Source organism: Macrobrachium rosenbergii, chromosome 56 (genome assembly GCF_040412425.1).
Source record: "Macrobrachium rosenbergii isolate ZJJX-2024 chromosome 56, ASM4041242v1, whole genome shotgun sequence".
Taxonomy (NCBI): Eukaryota; Metazoa; Arthropoda; class Malacostraca; order Decapoda; family Palaemonidae; genus Macrobrachium; species Macrobrachium rosenbergii.
In genome coordinates this window covers 48,628,739-48,656,246 of record NC_089796.1, presented here as the reverse complement: position 1 = coordinate 48,656,246, position 27,508 = coordinate 48,628,739, and the positions used below count along the sequence as shown (strand labels likewise).

The 27,508-nt window shown below is 42.2% G+C and overlaps 1 protein-coding gene across 6 annotated transcripts in view; it reads right to left on the bottom strand.

Annotated features, from left to right (window-relative positions):
• The window catches only part of Pus10 (Pseudouridine synthase 10), a 361,563-nt gene that overhangs the window by 321,232 nt on the left and 12,823 nt on the right, over window positions 1-27,508 (bottom strand). For all 6 annotated transcript variants that reach the window (XM_067100515.1, XM_067100518.1, XM_067100514.1 and 3 more), the window contains 2 exons: window positions 11,187-11,324; window positions 9,622-9,785 (listed from right to left, as the gene is read on the bottom strand). In XM_067100515.1, coding sequence (XP_066956616.1) covers window positions 9,622-9,785; window positions 11,187-11,324 — 302 coding nt within the window. The remainder of the gene's footprint in view (window positions 1-9,621; window positions 9,786-11,186; window positions 11,325-27,508) is intronic.

Genomic DNA, 27,508 nt, shown 5'->3' with positions numbered 1-27,508 from the left:
GGGATAGCCGGGGCGGGTGGAGTGAAGTCACCATCATGGAGGGTCTTGGCTGGGACAGCGGGGCCAGGAAGCCAGGCGGAAGCCAGGCGGAAGTGGCACAGCGTGATGAGAACCCAGTGCGGCAGTCACCTAGGTACCCAGAAGAGAAGATAGAGTCACTGGCATCTTAGCAGAAGCGGTCGTCGTTAAGGTGCTGGTAGTAGCAGTAGCTGCAGTATGGATCACTACCAGGGTGCCAGAGGGATGAGCCAAGAGACCCTCCAGTGATGGTACGCCAGGAGGCCCAGGTGAAGCCAGGTGGAAGTGAGATCTGGAGCCTGCCCCCGTGAGAAGCCTCTACTGCCATACCTGAAGAAAAAGTTGGGTTAGGGGAGGGAGACTCCACTTTCTATGGGGGAAAAATCCCCTATGGATGGAGGAAAGGCCCTTGAGAACAGGTCGTCCTGATTGTCCGCTCCTCCGCGTCATTCCATGCCCGACAAAGCGGATGAAGAAGACGAAGGGGAGTCCTCTCCCAAAGGAGAGGCAGCCAGAAGGGGGAAGTTTACCGGGAAAGAGAAATGATCCCGAAGGGTTAGCCACCAAGGGAGTCATCGGGGGCGTGTAACCCTCAAATGACGCAATGGAAGGCTTCCTCCAGTAGTTTCCTCCCTTCAAATCTCGCCCACTGCTCAGCTGACCATGAGCAACACTCAGAACAAGGATAATCACATGAACACATGCCCCTGCAAGAAGAGCAAAGGGCGTGCGGGTCAACGTCAACTTTAGATGGAAAACTATTACAATTCTTCCTGCCAACCTCAGGATACACATGCTGGGGGAAGGCAGGCTTATGGGGTTTATTTCCCTCATGAGCTTTCATGATAAAGAAATGAAAACACAAGGCACACAACAAACAGAAAAGATCCCACTGGGAAAACAGCTCAACGGAAGTATGGGCAAAGATCAAAGAAAACACATCTGTCTACCAGACGGTAGTTAACCCTTAAACGCCGACTGGACGTATCGTACGTCGACTAAAATTGTCTGTCGGGTGCTGAGTGGACGTATGGTACGTCGACTACAAAAACTTTTTTTAAATATTCACGGAAAAATAGTTATAGGCCTAGTTTGCGAAAGATTTTAACCCTTAAACACCGAGCCTCTATTTACAAAAGTGTCTGCCGTATGCTGGTGGCGTTCGGGCGTTAGCGCCGAAGCGGAAAAAAAGTTTTTTTCAAAAAATCACAGCACGCTTAGTTTTTGAGATTAAGAGTTCATTTTTGGCTCCTTTTTTTGTCATTGCCTGAAGTTTAGTATGCAACCATCAGAAATGAAAAAAATATCATTATCATATATAAATATTGAAATATATGACAGCAAAAAAAAAAATTTCATATGTAATTGTATACAAATCGCGCTGTGAGCAACACGGTTAAAGCTAATGAATTATTTTATTTTCTTTGCATTGTACATTAAATTGCGGTGATTTTGGTATATAACAAATTGTAAAACGATCAAAGCAACACAGAGAAAATATTATCACAAAATGATGCATGAATTCGTAACGCTCAGGCGTAAAAAATGTTTTTCAAAAATTCACCATAAATCGAAATATTGTGCTAGAGACTTCCCATTTGTTGAAAAATGAAGCTAACTGATTGAATATTACTAGACTGTAAGTGTTTTAGCTTACAATTGCAGTTTTCGACCATTTCGGTCGAGTTAAAGTTGACCGAAAGTCAATTTTTTTCTATTTATCGTGATTTATATGAAAATATTTCAAAACCGATAAAAGCTAAAACCATGAGTTATTTTCTGTTGTATTCTACATGAATCTGCGCACATTTTCATATATAAAACTTTATGTAACAACTAATATAAAACTGTGCAAATATTACGACAATGTGACGAAAGAATTTCTGAGATGTTCGGCCGAGTTACGCGAGACGTAAGGAAAATGTTTTTAAAAATTCACCATAAATCGAAATATTGTGCTAGAGACTTCCAATTTATTGCAAAATGAAGGTAAACGATTGAATATTACTAGAATGTAAGAGTTTTAGCTTAAAATTGCGTTTTTACCATTTCGGTCGAGTTAAAGTTGACTGAAGGTTGAAATTTTGGCAGTTATCGTGATTTATATGAAAATATTTCAAAACTGATAAAAGCTACAACAATGAGCTATTTTCTGTTGTATTCTACATGAAATTGCACACATTTTCATATATAAAAGTTTATGTAACGACTAATGTAAAACGATGCATTCTGAGATGTTCTGAGATGTTGGCCGAGTTACGGCGTGCAGGCGTAAGGAAAGTTTTTTTTTCAGAAATTCACCATAAATCGAAATATTGTGCTAGAGACTTCCAGTTTGTTGCAAAATGAAGGTACATGATTGAATATTACTAGAATATAAGAGTTTTAGCTTATAATTGCATTTTTTTACCATTTCGGTCGAGTTAAAGTTGACCGAAGCTTGAAATTTTGGCAGTTATTGTGATTTATATGAAAATATTTCAAAACTGATAAAAGCTACAACCATGAGTTATTTTCTGTTGTATTCTACATGAAATTGCGCACATTTCCATATATAACACTTTATGTAACGACTAATATAAAGTGGTGCAAACATTATGACAACGTGACGAAAGAATTCCTGGCGCGGACGTAAGGAAAAAGTTTTTTCAAAAAATCACCATAAATCGAAATATTGTGCTAGAGACTTCCAATTGGCTGCAAAATGAAGGTAAATGATTGAATATTACTAGAATGTAAGAGTTTTAGTTTACAATTGCGTTTTTTTACCATTTCGGTCGAGTCAAATTTGACCGAAGGTTGAAATTTTGGCAGTTATTGTGGTTTATATGAAAATATTTCCAAACTGATAAAAGCTACAACCATGGGTTGTATTTTGCTGTATTCTACATGAAATTGCGCACATTTTCATATATAAAACTTTATGTAACTGCTAATACAGAACAGTGCAAAAATTACGACAAAATGACAAAAGAATTTCTGAAATTTTTCGGCCGAGTTACCGCGGGCGTAAGAAAAAGTTTTTCAAAATTCACCATAAATCGAAATATTGTGCTAGAGACTTCCAATTTGTTGCAAAATGAAGGTACATGATTGAATACTACTAGAATGTAAGAGTTTTAGCTTACAATTGCGTTTTTCGACCATTTCGGTCGAGTCAAATTTGACCGAAGGTTGAAATTTTGGCAGTTATTGTGGTTTATATGAAAATATTTCAAAACTGATAAAAGCTACAACCATGGGTTGTATTTTGCTGTATTCTACATGAAATTGCGCACATTTTCATATATAAAACTTTATGTAACTGCTAATATAGAACAGTGCAAAAATTACGACAAAATGACGAAAAGAATTTCTGAAATTTTCAGCCAAGTTATTAGCTGGGCGTAAGAAAAAGTTTTTTCAAAAATTCACCATAAATCGAAATATTGTGCTAGAGACTTCCAATTTGTTGCAAAATGAAGGTACATGATTGAATATTACTAGAATGTAAGAGTTTTAGCTTACAATTGCGTTTTCGACCATTTCGGTTGAGTCAAAGTTGACCAAAGGTTGAAATTTTTTGTAGTCGACGTACGGTACATCCACTTGGCACCCAACAGACAATTTTAGTCGACGTATGATACCTCCAGTAGGCGTTTAAGGGTTAAACATTTTATCATTACATTTATACGTACGTACTGTATGGCTTACAGCTGTAGGTGAAACTAATCCAGTCCCCCCTGCGTATTCAGCCACACATTTTCTTTCATACAGTTATAAGCCGTTCCGTTTTCTTTTTCAAGGGGAACCATTGGTATTTACATTATACAGTATGAAATTCAAAAAGAGAGAGCCAAAAATTTAAAAAACGTAGGCACATTTTAAAAAATTTAATACTACATATATTTGTACCTGTCTACCATGAAAGGTCAACACCAAAGTACTGTACAGTATGCCTAAAAATACCAGCCTACATCAAATATACATTAAACTGTACCTTATTACTGTATTAATCTTTGAAATGATACTAATTAATATAATTTCAAGTCATCTTAAACATTTTATCGTTAAATTTATACGTACATACTGTATGGCTTACAGCTGTAGGTTAAAATAATCCAGTCCCCTACGTATTCAGTCACACATTTTCTTTCATACAGTTATAAGCCGTTCCGTTTTCTTTTGGGGAACATTGGTATTTACGTTCGTAATTCAAAAAGAGACAAAAATTCTTTAAAAATTTATGCACATTTTAAAAAATTTCATACTTCTGTACTTATATATTAAGATTACTACATACGTAAATCACGGGTACTCACCAGCGATGAATGTTGATTAAAATGATGATGATGAATTAGCTGTGCAGTGCAATGAATAATGATGAAGATATGACTGCACAGCAAAAGCAAAGTTGTTACAACTCATCTGAGGGTGCCTCTTCATCTTCAGGAGGCACTTCTTCAGTTGATTTGGGAGGCACGACTTCAGGCGGTTGGGAGGCATTTCTTCAGGCGATTCGAGAGGCACTACTTCAGGCGACTGGGGAGGCACTTCTTCGGGTGATTTGGGAGGCTTTGGAGGGGCCTTCTTCATCCGTTTGATGAACATGGTGATAGGCAGCTGCTGTCGCTGCTTTTTCATGGTGGTGAGGGTTTGATTATAGGGCCGCTCTCCTCTTCCTCCTGCTCCTCCCCTGAACCTGGCGTATCTTCTTCCTCACTGGCAGACTTCGTCAGCTCTTCCAAATCCTGGTCCGTCAGGGGGTCAGAGTGAGCATCAATAAGGGTGCCAATTTCATCCTCGGTGATGTCCTCGAAGCCTTCCCCACCTAGAATCCTCGCCAACTGGACAGCCTTATTAATGGCCGAATGCTGAATTTCTTGAGGAGAGAAGCCCCTGTAATCATGAACACACTCCGGCCACAACTTGTTCCAGCATGCGTTCAGGGTCTCCTTCTTCATGTCATTCAGTGATTGGCTGATGATGCTCAGACATGTGGCAATCGTGAATTTACGCCAATATTCTTTTAGCGTAAATTCACTGTCACTATCCATTGCAGTTACAAGGTGCTGGAGGGAGTTCCGGTATAGAGTGCCTTGAAGGCACGGATCACGCCCTGGTCCATAGGCTGGAGGAGAGGTGGTGTTGGGAGGAGGAACTCAAACTGGACTCCCTTGTAAGAAAGATCGAGAGGGTGGCCACCAGCATTATCCATAATCAGCAACACCTTGAACTCCATGCCCAAGTCGTTCAGGTATTGCCTAACTTGAGGGACGAAGCTCTGATGGAACCAGTACTCTGTGAGGACTTTGGTGATCCAGGCCTTAGGGTTATGCATCCAGAACACAGGAAGCAATGCCTTGTTCTTATTCTTGAGGGCCCTGGGGTTTGCAGCCTTGTAAATGAGGCCTGGTTTAAGCATGAAACCGGCTGCATTCCCACACATGAGGAGGGTAACCCTATCCTTCTGGGCCTTGAATCCGGAGGCTTTAGCTTCGTCCTTCATAAGGTATGTCCGGGAAGGCATCTTCTTCCAGAACAGGCCAGTCTCATCCATATTGAACACCTGTTCTGGATGGTAGCCCTTCTCCTCGATCATCTTCTTGAAGGCTTCCGGATATTTCGCGGCTGCTTCAGTGTCTGCAGATGCAGCTTCCCCATGCAGAGTAACAGACTTTAGGTTGAACCACTTTTGAAATCTGTGGAACCACCCCTTGCTGGCCTGGAAACCTTGAGGCGCTGATGATGGTCCTGCTTAGGGTTCTTCCCCCTCTTCTTCTTCTGCTGGTTCATCAAAGCCTAGAAATTCCAATTCGCCTTCTTCAACGCCTTCCTCTGCCTGTACTACGTCGTCGCCTTCCTTAGCAGTTGATAACTGCCGGTGGAGTTGTCGTGCTTTCTCGCGAATGATGTTGGAGTCGAGGGACACGTTTTTCTTCCAGCAGTCCTTTATCCAGATTGCCAGAGCAGATTCCATTTTCACAATTGTTTTATCCCGCACTGTTGCAACTGTCTTTGCACTACCGGAAGTAGCTCATACTCACAGACTTGCGTATCTCCGCCTCTTTCCTCTTGATATATCTCACTGTGCTCTCATTAACACTGAAATGGCGACCAACCGCGGCAAAACTTTTGCCCTCCTTTAACATGTCAAGAAGTTTCACCTTCTCCTCGAGTTTCATAACAGATTTCTTTCTTTTAAACTCTTTGCCAGAAGGCTTTGAAGGAGCAGGGCGTTTTTAGCAGGCATTTTAGGGCGAATACCGCCCGATTCACAAAGATAAAAATCGAAACGGACAGACCACGGTTTCACGGTAAGATGCTGCGAACTATACGCACAATCTGAAGATGCTGCCGTGGAGCGTCCTCCCAGAATTCCGTGTTCGCGAGTTGGTTGTGAATGTTCAGCCAATCAGCGCCAAGTGAACAGCCAATGAGCGCCAAGGAAAATGAATGGTGCTTCTGGATTGGCCGCTTTGCAGATGACAGCCAATAGTGTGTCGAGTATCACTGATCCTAGGTACACAGCGTATAGCATCGCGATTTCTTTGTATTTGCAAAGAGGTGGCATGGGTGAAGCACTTTTAAGAAAAACAAATATATATTACAGTATTGAAATTTTGCTGTGTTTACGTTAATATATTACAGTACAGTACTGTAATATTTGAAAATTAGTAAATCATTTTTAACTTACAAAATGTACTTACAGCAGTCATTACAGTAATATATACTTTACATACATGAAAATGCTACGTACCGCAGATGTAAAAATACGTACCCTGCAGTACTCCTGTTGTCTTACGTATTTTAGATATGCTCTACGTACTACCCGTAGTACTGTACTATACTATGTATCATCCTAAAACACTTTTTGTATGTAATATTTAAAAATCATCTTACAACAAAAGATTTTATAAAATGTACGTACTGTATGAGCAGAAGGTCCGTGTTAGTAATCAGTATATGTATAAGCGCAACCAATAGTACCATGCATTATACCGTAGCGGAAATTTCGGCAAATGACCCAATATACAACCCATTTTATTGCTATCTTACAACAAAACATTTTATAAAATGTACGTACTGTATGCGCAGAAGATCCGTGTTAGTATATGTACGCACAACCAGTACAGTAGTACCATGCATGTACCGTAGCGGTAAATTATCGGCAAATGACCCAATACAGTATACAGTAGTGTAATCCGTTTTATTGCTACTGTATCTCACATTTGTTTGTTTTGCATGTACAGTACTATGGCCTAAAAATATTTTTTGAAATCGTGCATGAAGATGTCCTCTGAATGCTCTGCTTCTTCTAAGGCCTCTGGCCAATAGCCTACAATTACTGTAATGACTAATGAGAAGAAAGTACTGTAGACATGATTGTTTTGTTAAGAGAGGGCAAAAGTCACGGAGAAGTAGCAGCCCATTACAGCATGACATTAATTGCGGTCGCCCACATTGAGCATGAACAAGGTAAAATACTCATGCAGCCCTGCTGTACCACCTTCGTTGCCATGTTCAAATACCTTAACATGACAGCGCCTCCGTCATTCATCGTACTGCACAACTAATTCATCATCATCATCATCTACAGCATACTGAAATCAACATTCATCACCAGTTACTACCCGTATGATTTAACTTTTACAGTACAGTACAGTACTGTATTATTTATAATTATTAAGGTACCCAGTGTAGTATACATAATATTATTATTTAATTTCTATTACTATTATATGTACAAGTACTGTAGTACAGTATTATTATTGATTTACATGATTTTTTAATGTTATTATACAATAAATATGAAAATACAGAATACTATTGCTATAGAAAAAGACAAAAAAAATCTGCATCCGCGAATATGGAGTTTCCCGTGAATATTTTTATAGATATGTTCCATGGAATAACCTGCGAATGCGTGAGTTTCCCGCGAACATTTTTTAGATGGGTTCCATAGAAAAACCCGCGAGTGGGTGAGTCCGCGAACCTTGAGCACGCGAATACGGGGGGTTCACTGTATATATCTCATCTGGGCCTCTCTTTATCAGGGAAGGAGGGGGTAATATCTCTATGTCTGCTATTAGACAACAAATCCTTTACTTTATCAAGCAGGCTAATCCTGACTCAGTCCCAAGAGTTCATGATATTAGAGCTGTGGCCACCTCCATTAACTACTTTCATTACATGAATTTCACGGATCTTACCAGGTACACTGGTTGGAAGTCACCCTTGGTTTTCAAACGTCACTATTTGAAATCCTTAGAAGCTCTTAAATTCTCAGCAGTCGCGGCAGGGAACGTTGTCCCTCCCTCTGGTTCCCTTTCTGATTCCTAGTCATTTCTTCCTCCACTGCCTCAGTTATCCCCTTACGGTCATTTCAGTCAGGTGTGCCTTGACTTTCTCACCTGACTGTGTTATCTGTATATTTGTCTAATTGATACATTTATGTTATAATGTTTTCAATTTTGTATAGTTATTTTGTTTAAGTATATTTTTCATACTGTCATGTTAATTTTAAGCTCCCATCAGTTTCATTTGTACATTATTGTTATTATTGCTAGTAATTAAAAATCTTTTTGGTGGACCTTTGGTCTTCTGTTCCCCTTACATTTTGTTATCTCTTCCAGTTTAAGAATGATATTTATTTCTCTGTTAATTTTTCACCGGCTGACACGGGACCCGATCCAGAAAAGGGATTTTGACAAAGGAAAAATCTATTTCTGGAGAGGGGACCGTGTCACCCGGTGACCCACCTCTGTCATGTGTCATGTCCCAGTAATATCTCTATCATGTGTCATGTCCCCCCCATAGTAAACATCATTCTGGTGGGGTGATGCTTTCATGGAATGCGGCTAGCGGTGTTTTGTGTGCTGTCCATGAGTGGTGCATGGGTTTTAACGGCACCTCTCTGTGGGACTTTTGACTTTGGGATCTCTATAGGTTAAGGTTCCGTGTTTTTATAGTTCACCCTTTTCCATACACGACTCCATCTAATGGAGCTCGCTCTGGGGGTAGTAACTCCAGCATTTCATTTAGCTTTCTCTGGTATCTAGCAACGGAATTACCTAGAAATAAGTGCTGAATGGACTTTTTCACCGGGTGACACGGTCCCCCTCTCCAGAAATAGATTTTCCTTTGTCAAAATCCCTTTATATATATATATATATATATATATATATATATATATATATATATATATATATATATATATATATATATATATATATATATATATATATATGCTTGAATTTGAATAGGAACCTGCAGTTAGTAATGTTCAATGCAAGATAGGCAGAACATAGTCCTAAAATCCAAGTGAATTAGGAGGTAACTTGAATGAGACTACTGGAATTCATTTTAATTGAAATGTCACTAAACTATTCCTTCAGTTTTTATGACATTCACTGCCATATTAGTCATTTGAGTATTAAGTAAAGTATGAGAATTTGCATTAGTGCAGGAATGCATATTTTTAAATATTTTGATGAAAGGCAGGAAAAAGAAGTCCATGCAGTAACAGATTTCCTATGAAACAAAGGTTACCATTAATAGGAATCCATCATATTTTAAGGAGCACTAAGTGTTTGAAATCAAAGGTCAAGAGCTAAAACATACATTATCTTACAATCCTCCATGTCACCAGCATAACTAGCACTGATATTCATTATGAACTCTATGTACTGTCCTTGAATAAAGGTCTTATCCACCATCTTTCCCAGAGGGGGGCCAACTAAATTCTTCCAAACATCTTTCATGGTGGCAATGTGATCCGTGCGACCCTGAAATATACACAAAACAAGATCTCTAATAAGAACTACTGATTAAAAAAAAAATATCCAAATGCAACTAATAGTAAGAAGGGCACCAGTAACTGAATTTATAATGATTGTTAAAGAAACAACCTTACAATGGGGCCTGTAAAAATATACTCTTATTACAGCCTACTACAAAACTAACTCTAAAACTTTTTTTTTGTAGTAAAGCCACAGTTCTCCCTCAAAGAAGTTACCCTGGCACTCCATAAAACAGACTGACTAATATCAAGAATTCTTTCATAGTTAGTCTTGGCCTGCATTTGCCACTGTTGGCACAGTGATGGCAGGGAGGGCTCTTTATTCTGTATACAGTAAACCCCCCGTATTCGCACTCTCACCTATTCGCAGTATTTTTCACTGAGAAATATTCACTAATTACTGTATTTTCATATCATTTTCATGACTAAATGCACTTTTTGTAATAAAACTATTAAAATACTCCGGTATAAGCCTTTTTAGAGGGTTTTCTTTTTGTGTCTGAACAATCAAAATAGGCAGTTCTAAGTGTTTTAGAGGGGTTTTATGTATTCGTAGGTTTTAGCTATTCGCGGAGGGTGTTATGCGCATCCACCGTGAATACAGGGCTTTACTGCATTGCAATAACCTGGATGATTACTATGCAACCACAGATGTGACAACAATGGCATAGGGTGGCCAGGCCCCAACATTACTCTCTACAGTGCAGACACACTATGTTTTGCTCTGAAACTTTATTTTTTTGTGAAGTCCTTTATTGTTGGTATGTCACAACTTTCCGCTGTGGAAAGATAAGAATTTAGTAGTCCATAATAATTCCCCCAGCTTCATGTCACATATGAGTTCTGTTTTGCCTCCAGCATTTCCCCACCCACAGAAAGGTCTTCACTTGTATACTTTGATAGATCATGTACATTATATAATCTCTTGGATCCCGTCTACATTTCAATATATACAAAAGTGCTCTTACAAAATTTGTAATACTAAGTAGTTTATTACTCACAGTAAATAGTTTCGGTCAACTTAAAAAAAGGATGCCAGATAAAAGACAGTCATTATCCACAACAAAAAATTACAGATTATGCAGTAACAAATAGCAATAACATCAGTTGCGTATTTAAAGACTAAAGAGCAAACATGGTTCTGTAAATCCTGTATTTATTAAATGCAAACTACAACAAAATATTTGCAAGCACTGAAGATCATTCAGTCTTGGGGGTGAATAACTGTGTGGCAGTTAACAAAATTCCAACAAAATATGCCATATTAGCCTGTTTTTTCAAGAGCTGATATGTAGATCTTACAAATACCCAATCCATTTGGAATTCATTATCAAGTAAATATACCACTTCAAACATGTAAATCAAACTAAAATAAAATATTCTTCACCTTCTCCGGAATCTGAGGATAAGCTTGCTTTAGCAGAGTCCATATCCTATGAACACGTAGGCTCAGACAAACTGGAAGAGCCAAAGCTAAAGTAAAAGCATCTGCATCATGGTCACCACTTAACATAGCTTCACTGATCTGAAAAAAAAACCACTATGCATGAAATGATAATAATATATTAAAAATGTACCTTATTTCTTAAAAGCTCCAGTAACGTTTATATCTTTGTTTCAGAAGGTATATATTAATAAGGGGAGATCTACATGGGAGTGTAACGATTAACAGAGTTGATTCTGAGGGCGAGACAGAAGCCATAAGTTTAAGAGAACCATCCAGAAAAGTTAAGGTGGAAAAGCTTCACTCTGGGATAACAAGCAATTCCTCTAAGCATGGAGAGAACCAATCAATGATGAGCTGAATAGATTGTATGAAAAATGTATAGAGGAAGAACCACACACTATTTTTGTTATCTGGCAAAAAACACTTAGAAGTGGGTGGGAGCTTGACGATGACTGGTTGAATGTAACATGTCCAAATAGCATAGTTGTATTTCATGTAGATACTCACTGATCTGGAGAAAGGTTATTTGATAACCTAAATTTCTCACCCCCAAATACATGTTATGTCTGTTAATAATGATACTGAGCGAGACTAAAAAAATGTGTTCTTAAGTCCAAATGTAAGTAGCACAGTTGCCGAAGTCAAGGTTTTAAAATGTTTTTTCAGATAGTACAATTTTTCATGCCACACTTTTATGTGTTTTATATACATTTTATTGTAAATTAGAGCAAATCACACACACCATATATTATAAGAAACATGTATCAACATTTGCTAAAGATTATATCCTACTCAAAACATAAAATTGATGAAAATTACTTCTAAAACTTGTTGGGTAGGTAGCTCAAGCAGAACAGCCACTAAAAGTTTAGTTCACCCTATCCCTCTTTTAATTAATGATTTACTAACTTTAAAGCCCCTTACGACATTTTAAATTTTGTTTTTCCAAATATTTCAGTTCCTCACCTAATAATTATCCAGTTTTCCCATTACAGTAACGTCTTGATTACCTGGATCGCCATTTTCCAGCACTCAATGACACCCTCATACCAAGGACCCAGGCCCAAAGATATGATATATATAATTTTAAAAATTTTAAAAACCACACTCTGATGGTAGGCAATGCTGTGCAACCTTAGGAAAATGTTTGTAACACTGCTTATACTCATAAACAGACTGTGAAAGGGTTTTAGGGGTGTGGGAGGCCTGGAAAAGTTTCCAAGGTGGGTGGGGGGGGGAGTGTCAGATGGCTGGGCACCACGGGAGAGGAGGGGCAGTAAGGCTTTGTAGAGAAACTCACTCAGAGAAGGAAAATGTTTTTTTTAAATTCACCATAAATCGAAATATTGTGCTAGAGACTTCCAATTTATTGCAAAATGAAGGTAAACGATTGAATATTACTAGAATGTAAGAGTTTTAGCTTACAATTGCGTTTTTTTACCATTACGGTCGAGTTAAAGTTGACCGAAGGTTGAAATTTTGGCAGTTATCGTGATTTATGTGAAAATATTTCAAAACTAATAAAAGATACAACCATGAGCTATTTTCTGTTGTATTCTACATGAAATTGCGCACATTTTCATATATAAAAGTTTATGTAACGACTAATGTAAAACGATGCAAACATTACGACAACATGACGAAAGAATTTCTGAGATGTTCGGCCGAGTTTTCTGCGCGCAGATGTAAGGAAAAATTTTTTTCAGAAATTCACCATAAATCGAAATATTGTGCTAGAGACTTCCAGTTTGTTGCAAAATGAAGGTACATGATTGAATATTACTAGAATGTAAGAGTTTTAGGTTATAATTGCGTTTTTACCATTTCGGTCGAGTTAAAGTTGACCAAAGCTTGAAATTTTGGCAGTTATCGTGATTTATATGAAAATATTTCAAAACTGATAAAAGCTACAACCATGAGTTATTTTCTGTTGTATTCTACATGAAATTGCACACATTTCCATATATAAAACTTTATGTAACGATTAATATAAAACAGTGCAAACATTACGACAACGTGTGAAAGAATTTCTGCGCGGACGTAAGGAAAAAGTTTTTAAAATTCACCATAGATCGAAATATTGTGCTAGAGACTTCCAATTGGTTGCAAAATGAAGGTAAATGATTGAATATTACTAGAATGTAAGAGTTTTAGCTTACAATTGCGTTTTTTTACCATTTCGGTCGAGTCAAAGTTGACCAAAGGTTGAAATTTTGGCAGTTATCGTAGTTTATATGAAAATATTTCCAAACTGATAAAAGCTACAACCATGGGTTGTATTTTGCTGTATTGTACATGAAATTGCGCACATTTTCATATATAAAACTTTATGTAACGGCTAATATAGAACAGTGCAAAAATTATGACAAAATGACGAAAGAATTTATGAAATTTTCAGCTGAGTTACCGCCGTGCGTAAGAAAAAGTTTTTTCAAAAATTCACCATAAATCGAAATATTGTGCTAGAGACTTCCAATTTGTTGCAAAATGAAGGTACATGATTGAACATTACTAGAATGTAAGAGTTTTTAGCTTACAATTGCGTTTTTCGACCATTTCGGTCGAGTCAAAGTTGACCGAAGGTTGAAATTTTTTGTAGTCGGCGTGCGATGCGTCCACTCGGCACCCAACAGTCAATTTTAGTCGGCGTATGATACGTCCAATAGGCGTTTAAGGGTTAATAAGATATGTCCATAGAAAGGTCATCAAATTTAGGAGAAATGACCAGCCATGGTTTAATGACACATGTAGACAAGCCTACCATGACAAACAGACCAAATTGAAAGCATGGAGACAAAATTGTTCAAATGAAAATTACACCATTTTTGCCGAGTCTCGCCGCGCTGCATATACAGTAGAACTAAACATACAGCTGAGAGAAATTACAATAATTCCCTGAAGAAGGAATTACTCAGCCTTATCTGTGGTGGAACAAATTGTCATCATCTACCTTTGGGTCAGGCTCATCTTCCAGTCAACCATTACTAACAGGTGATGGTAGATTGGTTACTGGCCCTAGAGAAAAGGCTGAATTGCTTCATCAAGCAACAATCAGCTGGGGATGTCCCTCTCCCTGATGCTTGTCATCCTGAACCTATTCTTACAAAATTTGCACTTCGCTCCAGGGATGTTAAGAAAATTCTGGGTAATCTTGATAGCTGGGGTAGAGAAGATCCTGATGGTTTCTTCCCCAAGTTTTTTGAAAAAGTTTCTAGAGTGTTGTCTACCAAGATTACTAGATTCTATAGATTTTTATGTTGACGTAGTATCTTTGTGGATGAGTGCAAGCTTAGTAATACAGTGCCTGTTCCAAAGAGTGGCATATCTACAGACTGCAGTAACTAAAGGCCAATCTCTATTCTCCATGTGCTCTCCAAAGTTACTGAAAAATTAAGTTTTCATAATAAAACTAATATTGTAACACTTACCTGAACACCTGAATTAGCCCTTAATCCCACTAGCCCAAACAACTCTCAACTACCCATCCCACTATAGTGGGAATTTTAACAGTCAGCGTTACCAACGCTGCAGGTAAAATCTTATCACTTGAGCTACCATAACAAACGGTTGGCAATGCTGACACAGGTGTGCGCCGACATGCCCCATTTTCGTCAATTGCTTTATTCAAGGTCAAAATTGATGTGGGGAAGGAGGGTGGGAATCATTCAGGTGTTCAGGTAAGTATTACAATATTAGTTTTATTATGAAAACTTCATATTGCAATACACTCCCTGAACACCTGAATTAGCCCGATTAACAACATTTAGAGGAGGAGGGATCAATTCTATTGCACACCTCTTTGACAACTGCAGAGATGGTAGCTCACCAATCTGCTCTGCATAAAATATCCATTTAGCCAAACAATCACCATATCAATCAATGGTTTCAGTGAAGAGACATGTTGGAGAGTACTTTGATCGAGTCAGGTCAGTACTCTCGGTTAGGATACCTATCTAGTTAAACACTCACCTTATCAATCGTTGCTTTTGGTGATGAGACAAGATGGAGAGTACTGTGATGGCCCGTCAGGTCTGTACTGTCTCAGTCCGTCGACCTCCCATGTGGTTCTTCAGAACCTCTCATGTATGGAGGAGTATGGTGACCTCCCATGTGGCTATTCATAGCCTCTCATGTATGGAGGGAAATAAAGCAGTGTGCCGAGCCGCTGATCCTCCGGATAAGGTCCGACGATCGATGAGCGAAGAAGTATCTCGGTGCCGACGAAATAGCCTAGCCTACTAGAGTACCCCCTTGGACTCTCGTAAGGAAACTATCAAAGACTAAGATACTTAAAACGTACTAAACCTAAGTTTATGTGATTACATTATCACTGTCGCCTAAGAATTCCAAAGACTAAAAGGAATTCCTCTACCTGGTTAACCTAAGAATCTCTTCACTATGCGAATACCGCATCAGCTAAATAAATGCCCCTAGATAATAGATTTCACCGCTAACGTGGCCTAAGAGAATAACCCTCTGCACTAAGCGAATACCACCTCAGCTAAATGAACGCACCTTACATAATAGACTTTGCCGCTACACGTGCAAAATAGTCCGACAGCTCATGACCTCAAAGTCATTGGTGTTGCTACTGATGTTAATACTACAACTATAAACTGAAGTTTGATGTTCGACGCGCGTTCTCACATTCAAACGGTTTGTGGAAAATGAAGCCCCGCCCACATAGTCAGGCTCGAGCAGACTTTCCTCAAACCGTTTGACAATGTGTTCAACAACCAAATACCCCATTCACACGTTCGAACATCACTTCAAACACAGGTTTGTCGAACCGCGTTCGACGAATCGTTTGACCGTGTAAACCCCCACTTAAGAGAATAACCCTCCGAACCTCCGCGTTAATACCCCCTCAACTAATTGAACACACCCTACATAATAGACTTCGCCGCTAAACGCTGTGAGGCGAATCGAACATCTCTAAGTAAAATGAGTAAACACTGAGATGGACTTCCAAGTAGCTGCTCCCAGAATAAACGGCAGTAAATAATTCCTGGGAAAAGGAAGATGAATTGGACATACTCCGAATACTGTGCGGTTGGGAAAATACAGAGCTGAAGACGACGAAGAACAACCCTGAGAAGCCCTCCGAAAGTAACTAATCACTTTCTCTGACAGCGGATGGGAAGGATTCGCGGAGAGACAAGTGTGTGCAGAGGATTCGCAGAGAGACAAGTGTGTGCGGAAGTGGAAGGAGTTTCGCAACCCTTGATAAATAGACTTTAATGCTCCCACCGGACATAAAGGTATCTCCGCTGGATCACCAGTAATGAACACTTGCAGATAAAGAACTTTAAACGAACGAGGCAGAGTTTTAACCTCCGACTCTGTCTTCGCCGCAAATTCTGGAAGACAGACAAATATGTATCATTCTCGCACAGGAACCCAACCTAGAAACTGCCTGAAGCTCGCCCAACCCTTTAGCTGAAGCTAAAGCCGTAACAAAAGGCAACTTCTCAGTGTCCTAATGTTATAGTTTCAATAGGTTCAGAGGCAGGGGAAAGCAAGACAGATATTGAAATACTTCCAATAAGTACCACGAAGTCGGCAAAAACAGGACGTTCAATCTTACAAGAACTTAATCAACGATTATCTTACTACTTTAAACTTCAAGAACGTGGAAACTAAATATGCCGCTAATCGTTGCGCGGTACTCAGCAATGGCCGAATACGAAAGACTCTTGATTTCCCGGAGGAATAAAGGAAAATCCGCTATTTAGGCACAGTTTTAGGGAGTCCGTTCTGTTTAGTGGCTCTCTCTACAGTTGCCCTGCAACTAGGTCCAGCACACGAGGGTTTGGATAATAATAGAAAGAATGCGGTCGTCTGAGAAGTAGTAGTTTCGCATTGGTAGGGACAATGGAACTTCTGTAGGGAGCTCAGGAGTTCCGGAAACCAAGCATGTTATGGCGAGCAGGGAGCTATTAGGGTCAAGGTCATCTTGCCACTCTCCCGCAATTTCCCTATTACCTGATTAATGAGACCGGATGGGGGAAAGGTGTACACTTGCATGTGATTCCAACTTGTAACGTCACCTTGGTGACTATTGAAATGGGGACACCCTTAAAGAGAAATAATCCGGAAGACGATGGTTTAATCATGTTGCGAATAAGTCGACAGTTGCTGGTCACTTCCGGAGAACCTGACATATTACTTCCAGAATCAAAGTCCACTCTCCCCCCCAATACCTGAACGAGAGCAACCTAGCGAATTTGCCCGTACTTTGGGACTCCTGATATAAATTGGGGAAGAAGACACTTTCGTTCTTTGCACCCTCTCAGGACTATGTGCTATAGTATAGTATTGAGTTCTGTTGAGCCTGTTCCCCTCCGAGTTCTTCAGATACGACACGGCAATTACGCTGTCGCTAAACATAGCCACTACTCTGTAGTGCACTAAGACTGAGAACAACTGAGGGCTTACTTTACAGCAATGATTTTCCCGAAGATTTATTGACTACTCTTGTTCCGAGGCCTGGATTCCTCCAAGGTTGTTTCCCAACCTTGATATGAGGCATCTGTGTACAGATGAACGTCAGGAAGAGGGGAGTCAATAGACCTTTCCCCTGTCAGATGCATTTCTCACTACCACAAACGATCCAACAGGCAAGAATCGCCCCGATTATAACAGTGTTCTCGTTGTGGAAGTCCCAGCGATTCCTGAGACATACCTGAAGAGAGAGCGCATTCGGACACGAGACCCTGGAATTAAAAGAAAGAGAGAGAGAGAGAGAGAGAGAGAGAGAGAGAGAGAGAGAGAGACATTCTCCCTAAGAGGCTTCTCCGAGCTGGTACTGGCCGCTCCCTGCCGGACGGGAACCCTTCTAGCTGTGAAGGACCGATTGGACTCTCTCTAGGGTTGTGAAAACCCTCAGCGGAAGAGAGAGAATCTGATTACCTGAATATGTTAAGAATTCCAAAGAATTCCCTCGCTCTTACTAGCTCCTCTGGAGAGGAGGCCAGTTGAACGATCATCTAGATACTTCAAAACACTGTATCATCTAGATACTTCAACACTCTGTATCGTCTAGATACTTCAACACTCTGTATCGTCTAGATACTTCAACACTCTGTATCCTCGACGATGCATAATTGCCAACACCGGAGACATGAGTTAGAAGAAACCATGTTCGTCATACTGGCTACGTCATCATCCTTGAACAAGAATTAGCTAAGGCTTAAGGTGCTCTAAGCAATCCCTCCTGTGAACGTCCACATACTGGGGGGGAAGATGACCAAGATAGAAATTTCGACTTCCTGCTCCAAACGTCGTAGACGAAGCCAAAGCTTTCGCCTGGTGAGCCAGACCCCTCGAGATAAATTTATTAGGCTGCCAACTGCCATGGATCCGAAGAGACATAGCCGTCACTCTTTAGAACCCGCATTACAATAACTGACCGCATCCAGAAAGAATGCGCAAGAGCCTCAGTCTGATTTGCACCACATACCCCCAAGCACCTGCTTCCCTATGAGCCGAAACGATGCTGGAGACATAAACAGGAATGCCTCAACCGATTCGTTGAGGGGCAACCTGACACCTGCCAAAGGATTACCTCGAACTGCGTAAATCGTCCTACTCAGAGAGAAAAGAAAAGAGTGCTGTCTATTAGAAGCAACTACCAATGCTAAGCGAACATCCGCCTCCTCCAAAGCCTGGCTAACCGGATCGAGCCAAACCAGCCAACACAAAAAAGAGGCAGGAGCTGGTTTAATGTCATGAAAACCTCAAAATCAGGAGGTCCGGAGCTCTTGCTTGAGGGTACGAAGAAGTAACATACTCAAGCCTGTGTCCGTAATCCTACTGCTGGCAAGAGGACATTCTAAGTCCGCCAGAATCTCCTGCACCTACGGATAAGAATCCTATTCCGCAATGTCCAAACGGTCTAAGACCAACAAAGAAGGAGGCACTGGACGAAGCCCCGGACAACGATGAAGAGTCCGCAATCGAACCAACCTAACCAGAATGCTGTGCACCCCGCACCTAATCGGGTACCCGGAGCTGAATCTGCATTGTTGGACCCGCCGGGAGGAGAAGGATGAACTGATAGAAACCTGGAGCCGATTCCCATTATTACCAAGGGGAAGACGAGTGAGAGTAGCCAAACCAACATTATTAAATCTTGGGGGAGGATGTGCACACGAAACCACTGCAGAGGGACGGAAGAAGATGAAGGAGGGAGAATGAAAGAGGTAGAAGCTAGCCTGAGTTACCGCCGCGGAAAATGCAGGCAATGAAAGCGGCGGACCACTCGAAGAAGGTACCACATGCTCTGCCAAAACCGCAGAGCGCAAACCCGAACTGGAATCGACGGAAAAACCCTGTGAAATTCCTGATACTATCGGGACAGCTGCATGAAGCGGAAGCAAGGGGTTGCGCATACCCGAAGGGATGGAACAAGAGATCCCTGTGGCCAAAATCTGCCGAAACGGTTTTCGCCTGTATGGAAGCTCCTCCTACCGGAGAAGACTTTACTAAGGAATGAAAAGGTGGGAGGCATAGGAATAGCAGACGTATAAAAAAGTTACCCGAGAGGAGGAAAATCAAAATCGAAGGAAGAGGGAAAACAGAAGATGCGGAAGCCGCAGGAAAGACCGGAGCAAAAGAAGAAAGGGCCGAAGAGGAGACTGAAAAGGGAGTAACAGAGAATGTGGGAGCAGGAGATGAAGCGACAGATAACGAAGAAGAAAACCTAGAACTAAAAAGGAACGAAGGTACACCGAATCTGGCCCCCCTCAATAATCCTGAAAACATATCCGACATGAATTCTGGACACTACTGTGTCACATACTCTCTAATGTTTGAGAAAACATTAGCGAAAAAAAAAAATATATAACCTCTCGCCATAGGTCTATACCCGTCGAAAAACCCCGCCATCCGTCTTATAACCCGCCCCAGCCAATTGCAGGTCCCGCAAATTACTTTAGAAGCCGAAAGGAGTAGAAAATACAGGGAAGGGGGAAACTACAGTAGGAGATTTAGAAAACAGTAGGAAGTGAGTTAGAGGCGAAAGCAGAAGGATTCTGCCCTACCGTAACTGAAACATTGACTTGAGACTGAGCCAGATCGAAAGAAGAGATGGAGAAACTTTTGTCAGAGCACAAAAACCACTCGAACCCGAAACCGGAACCCGTTACAGAAAACGACACTGCACCGTTAAAACCTTCTCTCACTACCAAACCCAAACCTATCCTCTTTTATCACGCCTAGATCTTGATCCTAACATTACCAACATTAAATTTATCAATATTACAAGGGGTGGCGGGGGGAATCCTTCACTGCCTGCTCGCGCCCGAGGGGCGGCAGACCATACCCACTTGGAGGCTTGCGGTTCTGCCATTACCCTCAGCACCCGTTAGGGCTGGTTCTGGAACAGGCAGGGAGCTGAAAAGGAAGAAGAACTAGACATCCTAATACTATTATTATCCCTATCTGAGAAATGTTGAAGAAGACTAGCTATTGAATTTTCCTTACTAATTGCAATCCTATCCTCTATCTGTTTGACTACCACTGAACTCGCTAAATCCATCAACTGATCTGTAACAGAAGTCTGAGACACTTGAGGCAACGAGAATCTGACCGACGTCTGCCACCCTTACTAGCCAAAGACTTGCGATGACGAATGTAATCATCCCTCTCTTGTGCCTTCCAATGGGAACATTCATCGCAATGAGCCTGGACATCACATTTAACCTTCCTACATACCTGACAGAATGTCTATCGTGTCTCAAGGTACTCATCCATCTTTGCAGGAAGAATAAGCGATGGCGCCAGAGTCCACCGTCGTGAGGCAGTCGAGGCCGACGTCGAAGCCGATGGCACGGTAGTAGAAGGTGAAAAGTCCGTGACGCACAATCGAGACCGGGAACCAGCGAGTCCAAATCCAAAAGACGTTCCACGTCGAAGATATCCATAAAATCCAGGAGAAAAACCGTTAAATCTAATCCAGGTCTTCACCACAAGTACAAAATACAAAGAGAAGTCGGGCAATAGGATTAAAACCTCACACTGCAGAAGGAAACAACCTTCCAGCAGCGCGAACAAAAAGCAATTGACGAAAATGGGGCGTGTCGGCGCACACCTGTGTCAGCATTGCCAACCGTTTGTTATGGTAGCTCAAGTGACAGGATTTTACCTGCACCGTTGGTAACGCTGGCTGTTAAAATTCCCACTATAGTGGGATGGGTAGTTGAGAGTTGTTCGGGCTAGTGGGATTAACAGCTAATTCAGGTGTTCAGGGAGTGTATTGCAATACTTATTTTTAAGCTACTGTATAAGTAAGTGAAATCTAAAGGACTGTTAGCTGATAGTCAATATGCATATAGAAAGCAGTTAGGTACCTGCAATTCTCTTTCAAACTTGACATGCCATTTGCAAGGGAACCTTGATATGGGTTTTGAGTGCAGAGTAATTCAAATACATTTTAGTGCTGCTTTCAATTTAGTAAATCATAAGGCACTTATTTATAAACTTCAGAATCTTGGAGTGGGTAGATATGTTTTAAGATTAATTCAAGATTTCCTTACAGGTAGGCAGCAACGAGTTGCTGTTGATGGGATCTTTAGTGAACCAAGACCTATTGGGTCTGGAGTTCCACAGGACAGTGTCCTTGGTCTACTGTTATTTTTTGAGTATACAAGTGATGTGGTTGTTGGCCTGAAAAACTCTGGACTGGTTAGTTCTACCAACTTGGGAATACCTTCCTGGTCTGGAAGAGCTGAGGAAGAAATCCTGCACCTCTAGTTTGTTGGGCACAAGAGATGTAACAAGCTTGCGTCACTACCTTAACTAAGGCTTGGATGAACTCAATAGTGTCGGAGACAATTAAACTGCTACTAAAAACCAACGGGTCTGTTTCATTGTCAATCTCCCTCTCCTCTTGTCAAGAGAGAGGGGGGACATGCATCTAAGCAATCTATTACTAAAAGATGAAAACTCACATGCATGACTCATCCCTCCCACATGCGATGGCTCAATACCTGCCTTTCTACCCTACGAGAGAGAGAGAGAGAGAGGTAAAAGAGAAAGGGGAGGAGACCAGTCACTCAAACGCATTCTCTCTTGCTTACCGAATACCTTGGATGAGATGCTACCTCTCCCCTTAGGGGAACCAGATGAGCTACACAACTTGTTGGGCAGCCATCACAGGGCCCAAGGAAAATGTGTCCAAGAACTTGTGGATAACATCCTGTAGGCAGAACGAAGTGAATGTGGTCTGTCAGGACCACATCCCCACTTGTAATACCTGCTAAGCCCTCAGGTTCCTCTGGAATGCAAGGTATGGGGTGATAACCCTAACTTCATGAGTTCTCGCCTGGACCGCACTCCTGTCAACCTTGTCAGATGAAGAGTATGCCCACTCGATCATCTCAGGAGGCCAGAAAGAGATCCTGTTCTTGGACACCTCTTTCTTGGTCGAGCCAGTACTAACGAAGAGGTGTTGACACTCAGGCCTGAGCTGCTGAGTTCTCTTTCGGTATTACCACAGCACCCTAACCGGACAAAGTAGCAACTCATCCTGATCACTGCCTAAAAAGTCTTCTTGGGAGGAGATCAGAAAGGACTTGAATCTGGTGTCAGGGACCAGCAGATTCTGAGTCTTCACCATAAATTCTGGGGCAAACTCGAGCGCAACAAATCTCCATCCCCTCGAGCACTTAAAATTGAAGGAAAGGCCATGAAGCTCACCTACTCCCTTCGCCAAAGAGTTCCCTGGATGGGCATGACTGTTCGAAGCTTCTCAGAAGCATCAAGATCTCCAATGAGGATTAGAGATCTGTCCCCTTCAACCTATGGACTTGGCCAAGAGCAGCTCTCTAGACCTCAATGGCTGATACTGAAAGAAGCTTCTCTTGGGGAAGAAAGGTGAGAAAGTCCGCTACCTGCCAAAGAGAAGCTCTGACTGCAGAGAGACTCTGTCAATGACACCAACTAAAGAAGACGGCCCATTTCCCCTGGTACACAGCCGCTGAGGATTTTTGCGGATATCCAGACATCCCCCTGTGCACTGAGAAAAGCCTCTCACTTGCAGGAGATGCTGGATAGTCTCCAAGCATAAAGTGCCAGCTCTTCCACTGCCTGGTGATACCTCTTATGTGTGGCCCTCTCTGATGGAATCAAGAACTGAATGAACTGCCACCTGTCGTGTTCTCCACTAGGAACAGGCGACTGTAGAAATCTGGAGGTCAATCCTTCATGACTTTCACAGCACCTTCCTTGAGCACTGCATTCACCTATTCCCAAAGGCCAAGATCCTTCTGCGAGTCAGGAACATAAATCTAGAACCACACTGAATCAAGGGCGGGGGCAGTGAAGACTTGAAAGGTAGTAGATACCCTACCTGTAAGACATCTATTGAACAGGTCCCTGCCCCATACCGCTGTCAAGTTGCCCAATGGCCCAACAAGCAACCCCCTGACCATCAGCAGCAAGTGGGGAAGAACACCAGACCTAGTGTCTTCCACCCTTCCTGGAGAGGGAGGAGGGCTACTGGGCAGAAGCAGAGAGGCTGAGGAAGTCTGGGACTTTCTCTAACCCAAAGAGGGAAGGCCAACCTGACCAGAGGGTCAGGCTACAATGCCAAGTGAAGACCTGGAGGTCTTGGCCACTGCCTGGTGAACCAGCTTGTTGTTGTTTTCAACTCGCAGCCTATCCACCGCGGCCTCCACCTGTCCCCTAGCAGAGGGAAGCAGATCCAAGGACAGGTCCATTCCTGAGCACTAATGCTGACTCAGACCCAGTGAACCTAGAGATTTGAGATAATACAACATCTCACTTCTTCAGAACTAGGTTTGCCCACAAGTTTGCCATCTGGTGGGCAAGGTAGGTAATGGCCCTACCTTCAGACAACATCAGTCTCTTAAAAGCTGAATACTATTCGGGTGTACAGGAATCTGAAGAAAAGGAAGTGATCTTGGCAACCGACAATGATCATAGATCCATCCACGAGACTGTCTGAAATGTGGCCATGCCTCTGCCTGCCTGTGAGAGGGGACTCCCTCTGCATGGAGTCATTCCAGCAACAGACTGGGATGCAGACAGGTCACGTATTGGTCAACGTGTTTGGTCAGCAGTGGGCTCTCCGAGGGAACACAGTGTCTTGGATGAATGGCTAGACTGAAGTGAATTCTCTTGCCCAGAAACAAGAGAATTCACTCAGTCCAAGACCCCATCAGCAAGTAGACCAAGTCAAGCTGATCAAAGCCCTGGGTTCCTTCTGCGTTCCCCAAAAAGACTCAATAGCTGAAGAACAGCCCAAGGAAAAGCCAAGGTCTCTTCCTCTGCATCATTATAATGACTTATCACGTTAATGACCTCTACGAAATACCTCTATAACTCAGGGGTGTCCGAGTTCTGGGGCATAGGACCCACAGGTCCCTCCAGGTCCTGGTCCTCCCAAGTCACTCCCTCCGCAGGAGAGGGTCACTCACCAGAGCCCCTGGTGTTACCACTCGAGCATATGTCCTGTACAGTCCGAGGACCGAACCAGGAACGTACGCTTCTGAGGATGGGAGTGAGAATGATTCTAGTCCCAGGCCCTAGGCCTGTCTGGCTCCCAGAAAACCCAAAGGAGGTGGAGGGAACAGGTGAGGCATCGCGAGGACCCTTGCCCAGTCTGTCAAAGACCAAAGTCTGTGGGCCGTCATCAACCTGTGGTGATAACGTCAGCACGAGTTGGGGAGAGCAGTCCTGCTCATGCATACTTGGGTGGGGGCTGTCCCACGTGCATGCTCCAACCTCCTTAGAAACCGAGGCTTATACAGGAGATGACTGAGAGGAGGACCTCCTCTTGCCTTGCCCGGGTGACCGGGCCAATATCTGGAGACCCCTAGGCTGCTCGCTTTGAAGAGCAGGAGGGGGTGAGGGAGCACCTTCCCGCTCTCTGCTCACGTCTCACTGGACCGTGCTGGCAGCCAGGCCCGGGTCCATAGACCAGGAACCCTTGCCAGCCCAGGTAGGCAAGCTACTGGGGCTAGAACCAGCACACCAGGGGTCTGGAGAACCCTGGGCAGAGGTTGCTCCTGTGGGCTCAGCAATGGGAGCATTGGTACTCACAGTACTGCCAGCGAGAGACCCAGTAGCCCTCTCTGTGGGAGACAGCTGGCAGCTGGAGCTCTACGAGACTTCCTGCAGGCAGGCGAGGCAGCCTTCTTCTTTGTGGCTTGCTATCTTTGGAAGAAAAAGGGGAGGAAGCAACAGCACTCGACAATGAAGATGAAGACCACGGTGACAATCTCATTCTCCTCTTCTTCAACTTTTTCTTCTTGTGGAGGGTAGCCTTAGAGGAGGATGTCACTCAATGATGAAGTCAACGAAAGCACCTGGGGGCACATCATCGATGGACTGTGCGGAATTACCAACAACATGGTGACAGTCCTCATGCCGGCGGCTGCCGTAACCATAGAAGTCACGGTTATGGTCAAAGCAGTAACAGGAAGGTCTTGCACAGCTTTCAAGTCATCAATTAGAACAGACACACTCAGCTCCCCCAAGAGGCCTAAGGATGGCCAAAGCTTCCTAAGCCCCTCGGTCTCCACAGCACCTGCAACAAAGGTTTGGGTTAGGTGAGATAGCCTCCCTATGACCAAAAAACAAGCATCCAACTGAGGGCAACTCCTCCTCTGAGCCAAGAGAGACTGCCAGAGAGGAAATGGGCTGGTTGTCTTCCCCACATCGACAGCTCTCTGCTGATGTACCAGGAGTGGACAAAGGGAAAACCCCTCTCTTGGGAATGGTAACAGAGGGTGAACTTTTGGCTGGAGGTAAAAAGGAGGTAAAAAGGAACTGGAGAGAATTTCTGTCACTGGCAGATTACTGCACTCTGATGATACCAGAGAACCCTTCTTTCTCTCCGTCCTCCCAACAATCCTCACCTACTGTTCAGTAGGCCAGATCCGGCACTCTGAACATGGACTATTTTCATTATATTCATGCCTACGGCATGAAACACACAGTCTAAGGATCAACCTTAATAGAGGAGAGGAACCATTTACCGGGCCTGTCCTTCCCTGGGCAGTGCCAAAGGACTAGAGGGTTCCTCTTCACAGTAGGCTTTAATGATTGAGGAATTTGCATTTTAATTTAACAACGAAAAAATTTTTAAATTTAACAAAATGAAAATACTGCACTGTAAATAGAAAGTTAATGGCAGTCTGACAGAGAAGCGCAGCAGATGTCTCCACATGACTGTGGCTGAAAGCAAAGTGGAGTGCAGAACAACAAGGCCGCGGGGCTTCCCCCCTACCGTCAGTAGTTAAAGACCTTGTCTGAAAGTTTAACAGCCATTCCAGCTTGCATCCACAAGCCAAATTCTATGTAAAAAATGAAGGTTTGTATTTGTAAAGGAACAAAAATAGATAAAAAGTAAGAAAATTATAAAATACAAAGAGAACTGATTAGGGTAGCAATGCATTGCATCTTTGCTTGAACTTTTGTAGTTCCAAATGCACATCCTAAGGGAGACTGTTCCACAGTCCAACGGTGTGAGGAATAAAGAACCTCTAGAACTGAGAAGTTCGACAACAAGGAACATTTACTACATATTAATGCTGCTGTTCAGCAAATCTGGTTACCCTTGGCAGGTAAAGGGGATCAGGGATCAATTGTAAAAGTGAAAGATATGTTAAAATAAAACTTATGAAAAATTGACAAGCAAGAGACCGTCCGTCAATGGTCCAAGTCGTAACTACTAATGTTAGGTAACAGAAACCTACCACCAAAAACCAACATCCAAACAGTATTCTAGTAAAGGAAGGAGAAATGAGCTTACATAGGTTGCACTGATGTTATCAGTTATAAACATATGAGGCCTTACATAAAATATCTAACCTTCATGTGGCATTTGCTGTCAAGATTATTTGATGTTTCTAAAAGCAAGATGTAAGTCAAAAGTTGCACCAAGTATAGTTAAAGCAGCACACTCATTTAATAGTTCCATCCACTTGAAGGGGAGGATGGGGAGGAAAATCAGTATGTGATCTACTAATCAATAGTATTTTAGTTTTACTGGAATTCAGCTTCATACCTCACCAACTACACCATTCACTAATCCGCTCCATGTCATGACTGAGACTAAGGGCAGCTTCATTTCTCTTAAGTGGAGACTTTACTACACCAAACCACCAACAATATCACTTGTACACACTAAAAATAAGTGGACCAAGAACTCTATCCTGTGGGACTATAGACACAAAAGGTTTTGGTTTGCTAAAGATCCCACCAACAGCAACTTGCTGCTGCCTACCTGAGAA